This window comes from Perna viridis, chromosome 11 (assembly GCF_037379345.1).
Source record: "Perna viridis isolate PV_CMFRI_1.1 ecotype Kerala chromosome 11, ASM3737934v1, whole genome shotgun sequence".
Taxonomy (NCBI): Eukaryota; Metazoa; Mollusca; class Bivalvia; order Mytilida; family Mytilidae; genus Perna; species Perna viridis.
In genome coordinates, this window is record NC_142455.1 from 37,653,173 (window position 1) to 37,663,226 (window position 10,054).

A 10,054-nucleotide genomic window follows, 5' to 3' on the forward strand; every position below is an offset into this window, starting at 1 on the left:
TATGACTTTTAAACTGTCAGTCCCTGTAAGAATCAGGTAGTAAGTGAAACATGTTATGAAAAATCCTATCATTTGATAGTGTAATTTGAATATTTGCACCATCAGAAACAAGAAAAACAGACAAGATTTTCCATATCATGCTGCACCATTGAGTTTAAAGTTTATTGAAATGCTCTGAAAATGAGTATTGCAAGAGTAAATACATTTTAATTCTGTCAAAAACCTATTTTTTTCTTAGATTCTATTGAAAAATTTCTGAGCAAATCCAATGATGCAGAGATCACATGATGGTCTTTTTAAATAGAGAAAGCATATTTGAGTGTATTTAATTGTCAGATTGGTGGAGTTTTGACATGTATGTCTATAATTTTTTCCACCTTGCCCGATTCTTACAAACAATTACACTTTAAAATTCACACCAATTACATGCATTGTATGCTATGAATAATTTAAAAAAAATCCTTTTCTATTTCACCTTTTTATGTGTATCAACAGACAGGTTTAGTTATTGGTCAGCAAAAAAAAAGGAAAGATGGGAAGTCCGAATTCTTTAGAGATATAATCAACCTTTGGATGGCTAAAAATAGTGAAATGACTGCCAGAGTCCTTAGAGACAAGATAAAATTCATGGTCGGTGTCAGTGTATCTACATGTTCTTTAAGCAAGATCAGGCGTTAACTTGGTCAGTATACTTCAATGCTACATGTATTTACATTTATAATAGGTACAAGTTTTAGTCTTAATAAAAATCAGAAAAGAGGTGATTCATGCATGTCAGTTACATGTACATGTACAATAGAACAAGTCCCAAGTTTTTTTTATCATTTAGACTAGTTGTTCCAATTTAGATAAAAGATACACGTATAGTATATGCGAATTAATATGAATTGGTGCATGTACATAATGACAAGTAAACAAACTGATGGAATGTTGTTGTTTTGTTAGCTTCCTTACACCACTAGTTATGACAGCATTACATAAATATTGTATGTAAAGTAAATAATAAATATACATTGGTGTACATTAGAATAAGGGGCCAAATTTGAAAACAAAGTAGTTTACATGACATTTTTTGCTTTAAACACTTGTGTGCTTGTAAAACCGCAGTTTGATATAAATATACCGGTATGTGTGTTTGTACATCTGCAGTTTGATTATTACGGTGATATAAATATACCTGTATGTGTGCTTGTACAACTGCATTTTGATTATTAGGGAAGAATGGTACATTGTGGTTAATATTTAATTCCCTTGTACAGAAAATTTCATTTCACATTGAGAATGCTACATGTAGTTACTTTTTCTTACAATTCCAAATACTTATGTGCATTTTTAAGTACACACTTTTGGGTGGAATATCCTACAGGGGCAGAACCGACTGCTGTGTATGCAGATGAATCATGGACTCTGTAAGCTACCCCAGATATTGGACATGAATTTTCTACCATCTGTAGGAAACAAATTCCCTGATGGTTATAGATTATATCATGTAAGTATGTTGTAATAGTTGTACTTCAAGTTACTTGATTGATCATTACAATAATAGACTTTTACAATAAATTGGTGTCATATCATCATTCTGATCACAATATATATATATATTTTGATGAATTTCCAGTTCATGTGTTTTAGATGGAGTCTCCGCTTTGTGATGTATCCACCATTTTTTAGTGTTTATTGTAGTTCGTTTGCTCTCTTTCAAATTCCCACATTATGATTTGCATACAATGTATAATGGTATTATTATTTATATTGTTAATCAAAAGGACTATACGAAAAAGGAGGATTCTCTCATTATCCTAATTATTTAGCATGACATAATCTATTATCAGCTTTATACAATGATATTGAGCAACAATGAACAAGTCAACTATTTCTTAGGTGGAAGAGAAGGAAATGGTTGACAATGTAATGAAGTGCCCTCTTTCATCGCCGGACATAAATGTGAATGTTTGGGCCTCCATGAAACGTTTGTGGGCGGGAACTGTAAATCCACAGACTAAGGACAAATTTGTGTTTGGAATAAGGACCTTTTGGGAGTTATTGACACTTAAAAACTATCGGCGTTACATTACCCATATTCCCAATGTGTTTCCAGTTGTGGTGCTGAATGACGGGGCATGTATAAATGTACTCGGTAGTTACAAAAGAAGAAATATTATCTCACAGACACAGGTAGATAGTTTGCAATACCTGTAAATAACATACACAGAAAACATCAAAGTTTCTACAAACTTCAGAGAGTATTAACAAAAATTCACATTTTATACGTCATACTACCATTTTTGTATAAGCCGCATTAGATTTTGAGTGGAAGTGCCAAAAGAAATGGTCGTTTATGACAAGAAAAATGCTTTATTGGTCAGTTATTAATCAAATGACTGTAGTACAGCAGTTCTTGTGCAGTTAATGTAGATTGAAAGTGACAATGCAAAAACAAAATATCTCAGTTTTTATATGTTATGTGTAGCAAGTGCTATTCTACCATGTTCAAGTCTCTATTCCAAGTATTGAAAAGTTTAAAAAATCTAAACAATTTATAATTCAGCAATTCGAGTCACTTAATTTATTTCTTCTTTAGTTGTTTTGAGAAAACTTTTAATACAAATAATTGCAATTCATTGGTCATCTTTAAAGTTGTTCCATTTAGTATCAAATATGATATTTTTTTTTTTTTTTTTTTTTTTTTTTTTTTTATTTTTTTTTTTTTTTTGAGAGAGAGAGATTTTAAGATAATTGAAGCTCAGTTTCCAATGAAATTGTGGTTATCAGGTCTCACTCTTGTATTATGTGCCCCATAGGCTTCTATAGTAAACCTCAAATGTGCATGATTGTTTAACAAAAATATACAAGAAGTTTCAACCTAACTTTTGACCATGTTTTTCCATTAAGGAAATGTCAGCAATAGTTTCTAGGTCGATTCTATAAAAACAGAACCCAGAACAGGTCGAACTAAAAATAGACTCCTTCTTCTTTCACTTTTATTTTGAGTTCAGCAAATACACCCCTTTGTGAAGCATTATTTTTGCATGACAATACAGGTTTTCCAAAAAAAAAAAGTTCTTATGTCATAGCTTGATATTTATCTTGTACTTTTGATGAAAATTGATAATCATTTGTAAAAAAAAACAAAAACAGGAAAAGGCAAAAACAAGGCTCAGTCTATACATTTTATAACTGTATGGTGTGATGCAAGTAATCATACCCATAAATATTGAACATGTTGTATATATCTGTAGTATGTAAGGGTCATCATGAATTTTGGAAATACATGTATGTTCCAGTGTATGTACTGAATGACAATCCACATGACGAAGATATGTGTAATGGAACTATGTCATTAAGTTCATGAATAATCATATAAAATGTACAAGATGTATATGTATCAAATATTACAGTTTTAAAAGAGTTTGAACGTGTATTTTACTGATGGTAAATAAATTTTGTTTTCATGTGCATTTGTCGGTAATAGTTAATAGGAGGGCAAAAGTGGATTTAGAAATAACATAGGTCAGTCAAATACTGTTCACAGAAAAAAAAACAGACATGTAAAGACAAGGGTAGTCATATATTGGGCTAAGGAGGTGCTGAACTAGTGATTCTTTATAATCGAACTAACTGTTGGAGCATTGGTGGGTGTTGGCCACCAACAAGGATTAGTAGGCAAAGAAATATACATATGAAGCAAATCCACTGTACAAATACATTTGAAAAAATGATCAAGGGAACAAAGGTTGTAGCGGTAATCAACAGAATGCAATTCATGGACAAAGACCAGACATGGAAAACAGACACACAACAAAGAACATAAAGTAACTGTAATCATACATACAAAGTAACAAACGCAAATGAGCAACTCGGATTCCACTAAAAACTGTGAGCATGGACCAGGTGCACTGGTAAGCGTAAGCGTCCCCTGCTTTTTAGAAACAGCCGCCGAGTTGCTCATAAAAAGTCAAGTCCGGGGTAGACAAACGAGGGAAGGAAAACAATGACCCGTTAAATAAATCAGTTTTTATAGCGCAGATGGATACACCATAACGATCCACGAGTTCATGATGACGACTATAACACTTCTGTAGTGATGATTTTAATCTTGTAGCAATCCTGTTCCAGAAGCCTATCTGTTAGAGGTCTAGCGCGATACAAAAAGTCTGCGTAGTTTCCGCAAGCTCTGGCAAAACGGATGAGTTGTGATATGAACTCTCCATACGCAAGCACTGAAGGCATGTTGCCACAGATGAAAAGAAAGTTCACAATTCTGAATGAAAAGTCATCACGTTTGTCGTAAAGTTTGGTCAATAGTTTTCCTTTACCATCGAATTCTAAGTGTAGGTCAAGATTTGAAGCCGACTTCACAGTGTCTGTATTATCCTTTATCTTAAGTTCTTTGGGTTTAGTTGCGATGTAATTAGGATTGTTTAAAGATAATACGTCATCTATATAGCGGAAACTGAGATTGAAGGATCTAGCCTAACGATTTCATTCCTTTAGGATCAAATCAGCTATAATGTCAGCCTCATAAGCATGAAGGAATATGTCAGCTTATCAAGAAGCACAAATAGTTGCCATTGGAATGCCGATCGTTTGTTGAAAAACACGTCCATCATACTGGACAAATATGTTGTCGATTAAAAATTCCTTCATTTTGTAAATATTTTCCTCTGTATATTTGGAAGAGGATTTAAAATTATTTATTATAAAGTGTGAAGAACCTCTACCAAGAACTATATATTTGTATATAGGCGTACAATTTGTTTTGGAAAAAAAACATCGATGTATAATGTTTTGAAATCGGAATTTTAAATGAGTATGTGGGATAGAAGTATACTGTGTTGAAAAATCATATTATTATATTTAGATAATAGTCTGGAACTGATTGTCACCACAAGATCGGGAGTAACAAGAGTTGTGGTAGGACTGCAGACCCTCTTTGACAGTTGTGAGTATAGAAGTTAAATGTTTTGAAAGAGGTTTGGTGGTACATTATGCAGATCCAGCCATGTAACGTTGTTTGTGTGGATTCTTGTGGAGTTTATGAATCCAGTACATAGACGGTAAATCACCATCATCGTCCTTGGTAGAGAGAGCAAAAGGAGACAGCACAAATTTATGGTTTTCCACAATCTCTTCTGTGGTTTTGGAGAGTGTGGTAGCAGTATAAGTCTTATCACTGCTATTAAAAGTTAGTTTTTATTTTAAAACAAAACTGCATTATCTTGAGTACCAGCAATCGCAAAGGTAATAAAACATTACACTAAAATTGTGAAATTATAAAATATTAGGTCATAAATAGGAAGTGGACAAGATGCCATATTTTGTTTATAATATTTGAAATAATTTGTTTACTTTCTTAGATATATCTGCCAGTCCTCATATTATTATAGGGACCAGTACGAAATTATATAGACAGCCTTGCTTTCAAGTAAAGAACGTGACATCATGATTTAAGAAGTTCATATGTTTTCTCTGTCTTTTCCACACAGTTGATTAATAGCAAACTACATTAGGTTAAATGTAACAGATATGAGCCGGTTTGTCTCAGTAATTATCATGTCTAAATGAATTTTGGGGGCAACCAACAAGTCCATTTATTATTCTTATAATTACCCAAATAAGGGTACAACCAACTTTTCATTATTCTGCCAGTTTATTAGCGTTCACATATTACTATACTTTTGCATGTGAGTACCAAATGCAAAAACCTTTCTCAGATGTAGAGTTGTGAATTGTACGCTGGACTCATTCCACAATTTATGCCGTACGCTAGACTCGAGGGGGTGGGGGGTACACCCTCTAAATTTATACTAAAGAACAAGAATTGTTAAAAAAGTCGAACAACCCTTCTGAACAACTTGTAAACTACTGGCTTGATCAAAATGAATGCATCACATCTGAAATGATGAACATTTTATATAATGGAGCTAGCCGAGGGGCAATGGAAATTAAGGCAATTTAGTAATTGGCTGGGGAAAATGACATTTTTGTCTCTAAAAAATAAATTCAGTTAGGAAATATTAACAATAGAGACATGGAGAAAGGTGCTGGCTCTTAGCTTCTTGCCATGGAAAGCACGAGGTCGTTCTTTATACATTTAAGCTGGCTATTCTTTGAACTTCTTTCCCAACAGTAAATTTAATGGTTTAATCATTCAAAAAATAGTTATATATATAAAGATCGTTATTTGTGTTAACAAATTATATTCACCCTCGCCAACGGACACGTACAGCGAACATAAAACTAATAGCACTTCTAGTCTTACCCAAATGTACGTAACACGTCATTTGATTGGTCGAACTGTTATCAATTAATTAATTGCGTTATCTAAGAATTGGCTGTGGTATTTTATAGTTAGCCCATGCTAACCCATAGATAACGAAAGATTTCATTAATGAATGGATACATAACGGTGTTTTTAATGCATTGACTAGAATTAATCATCAATAATAAACGGTAATGATAATTAGTTTCCCGTTATCTATGGGTTCCCTAACGTTATCTATGGGTTACCGGTTGCTTACCCATAGATAGCGGAGTTTAATTATCGACCACATGTAATATTGTGAGTTACGGTCTGTTAACCCATAGGTAAAGGATCGTGAACCCATAGATAACAGTATTGTCACATAGATAACGGGGTTTTGGTTAATTCTACGTGCCATAATGTTTACTAACGTTTATGTGAGCGACAATTGAAATTTGGAAGCTTGGGTTATTTGTTGAATTGTCATTTCCCTTTTATTTCTGAAAAAAATATTTGGCGGATGTAATATTAAAATGATATTAAGCCGAAAAAAAATATAATATAAATTTTGTGGATACTTAATATGGCGGATGCTTAGTGGTGCGAAAATGCTTCAGCTCAGAGACAGAACCGCCAAAACACGCCAAAATTAGCACCAAGCCAAAAATATACGTCATTATGTAACATCTGTTTTACTTGCTGTTAAATCAATATTTGCATTGACTCTACAGAGATGCATACAAGAGTAAGTATTTGTTTCAAATTCATCTATATAGAAAAAAAATAGCAATAACAGTTCATTAGATACATTTATGTTTAACTCAATATGAAGTCAGTGAGGTACTATTCTAAATCAGATATTTAACATATCATAATAAAGTTAAAGAGACATGATATAATCAGACGTTGGACAAACGGATGAAAGAAACACACAGTGACAACAACAAAGACGAACTATCATATTTCAAATAATAAAGGGTGGAACAATCAGATAAAACTTCAGTGTTCAGGTCTACAGATGCTATTTGAAGTAACGTTATAGGGGTATTTTATAATCAAACAACGGATACACTCTGTGACAGGAACATTCAGAGATTATATCGTTTTCCACATAATAAAGGCTAAGTTATTTTGGTATATCGTTTGATCAATTTTCGCTTTATCGGATGTTAATTGTCTTTTTAATCTATTGATTTCCTTTACCAAACAAACCAAATAATGTTTAAATAAAATACTCTGAGTGACACAACAAAGTTACTGTAGACTCTGTAATTATTTATATCATCAGAGTATTTAAATGATTGTTATATTTTTCCATCATCAAGTATTAACTAAAAAAATAGTTTTGAATTCTAATGATAACCCTACATAAACGTTTTAGAACTGTATGTGTTTTCTTTGTTTTTATTTTTGTTTTGTTTTTGTTTTGTTCTGTTTGTTAGTTTGTTTGTTTGTTTGTTTGTTTTTGTTTTGTTTGTTTTGTTCTTTTGTTTGTTTTGTTCTGTTTGTTGTTTTTTTTGTTGTTTTGTTTTTGATTTGTTTTTTTATTTGGTGTTTTCTTTGAAACACCTTATTGAGCTTCAGGTACTATAGTTTTTGGTTCAACAGAGTCTTACAGCATTAATGATGAAATTTCTTATTTTTACCACTACTTTCTACTGAACTCTGCAGACGAAATCAAATCGTCATTGACGAAGCTTTATTTAAGAATTTGAACATATTGAAAATGAATTTAAACTGGCAGTCTTTTTCATCTCTCAATGATTTCGTTTTATTTCACATGGACATATTGCGTTTTTTCAGACACAGACATACACAACAAAGAACATATAGTAACTAAAATCAGACATAGAGAGTAAAAACTGAGAGCATGGACCAGGTGCATCGGTAGGGTAAGTGTCCTGTGCTTTTCTAAAGACACCCGCGAGCTGGTCATAAAAAAGTCAAATCCGGGGTAGACGAAAGAGGAAAGGAAAGCTATGACACGTTGAACAAATCAGTTTCCATGGCGCAGATGGATACACCGTAATGATCCACGAGTTCATATTGAAGAGCATAAACATTTGTAGTGATGACTTCAATCTTGTACAACATAACCATGTTCCAGAAGCCTATTTGTTAGAATTCTAGTGCGATACAAAAAAAGTCTGCGTAGTCTTGGCAAGGTCTGGTATAACGAATGAGTTGTGATATGAACACTCCATACGCAGGTGCTAAGGGGATGTTGCCACAGATGAAAGTAAACTTGACAATTGTGACTTGCAAAATCATCACGTTTGTCGTATAGTCAATAGTTTTCCTTTACCATCGATTTCTACGTGTAGGTCAAGATATGAGGCTGACTTCATAGTATCTGTATTATCCTTCATCTCAAATTCTTTGGGGTAGATGCGATGTATCAAATCCCCAAAATTAGGATTGTTTAAAGATAATACGTCATCTATATAGCGGAAACTGAGATTAAAGGATCTAGCTATACGATATTCCTTCTTTCGGATTAGATTAGCTATAAAGTCAGCCTCATAAGAGTGAAGAAATAGGTCAGCTTATCAAGAAGCACAAATAGTTGCCATTGGAATGCCGATCGTTTGTTGAAAAACACGTCCATCATACTGGACAAATATGTTGTCGATGTTGTTGGTGAAGGAACGCAATTTGTTCCCATTAAAATGTCGATGTATATTTGGAAGACTTATTTGCCTATAATAATTTATAAGATCTTAGCAACCAAATGTGTTAAAATTAGGTACAAATTGCCACTTGTTTTGCTTATAACAAATAAGATGGATAACTCAACTCTTTCTGTGCAAATAAGTATTGCTGTGCAGAAAATTAAGAAAGTCAAAACAAATCTTCTTATACCCGACTTCAAGTTTTTCTTAGGTTTTGGGAAGTATCCATGATTTTCTTTAATTTCAGCCTCACATGCTGTACAGAGCTGAACACAAGGCAGAATTATCCCCAATTTGGGGTAGCAGACCAATTATTAGATCGGCTTCAGAATCCATACCCTGTGCCCAATTTTAATAAGAGTGATAGTAGTAAATTCCATACGAATGACGCTTTCCAACAAGCACAAGACACAGACAACTTAAAAAAAGTCTACTTCTTCTTAAGTGTGCACTATACACTTACATTTAGGCGCACTATCTCGCACACTAAGTTGATCGGGTCAAATTGTCTAAAAATTATAATTAAAAGATGAAATTTGGTGGATATACTGTTTAAATGTAGTTAAGCATATATACATACTCGAATTAATGGTAAACCGGTGTAATATAAATGAAGAATGGTATCCGGAAGGTTTCAGTCCCCTACCGTATTAGATTCTCTCTGAAATATCAGGTTCCTGATTTTCAAATCATTCATTTTTGTACGAACTTTTGGAACAAAAAATGTTAGAATATGAAATGCAAATGGTGCTATTATTTTTACCCCTTTTTCACCTATGTGCTTTTTTATAATAAAACACTGGAAATTGCTGTAAAGACTGCTTCAAAACAGCTTTATCTAAAAAAAATGAGACAAAGGCTTCAGGATTTACCTTACTGTATAACAGAACTGCCTTACACAAAATAAGGAAGTAACAAATGAACTCCTGCAATAAAATCGGGAGTCGGCTCAAGTGCTTCGCAAGTGTAAGCATACCAGTGGATTTTTTCATATTGAAAGTGGGTGTTATCTAGTATCCGATATCAAGTCCATATATTCATTAATGAACCATAATTGGGCGTCGTAGATAGTGTATGATTCCAAAAAAGTAAAGAAGCGTCCGATTTGCAGCAATTCAAATAAGTTTGTTCTAAACCA

At 33.1% G+C, this 10,054-nt stretch overlaps 1 protein-coding gene across 2 annotated transcripts; it reads left to right on the plus strand.

Moving 5' to 3' along the window:
• The first annotated feature begins 1,135 nt into the window (after nt 1-1,135).
• On the plus strand, nt 1,136-9,352 carry LOC148603971 (uncharacterized). 2 transcript variants are annotated; one of them, XR_015916845.1, is made up of 4 exons: nt 1,136-1,489; nt 1,882-2,175; nt 4,862-4,942; nt 9,164-9,352. XR_015916845.1 is itself a non-coding variant. In XM_088553523.1 (3 exons), exons 1-3 carry the CDS (start codon nt 1,388-1,390, stop codon nt 4,877-4,879), a joined length of 414 nt encoding a protein of 137 aa, XP_088409649.1. In that variant the 5' UTR covers nt 1,136-1,387; the 3' UTR covers nt 4,880-5,280. The 2 variants fall into 2 exon arrangements, 1 of the variants encoding a protein (XP_088409649.1); XM_088553523.1 differs by lacking the exon at nt 9,164-9,352 and having other exon boundaries at nt 4,862-5,280.
• The last annotated feature ends 702 nt before the right edge of the window (nt 9,353-10,054 follow it).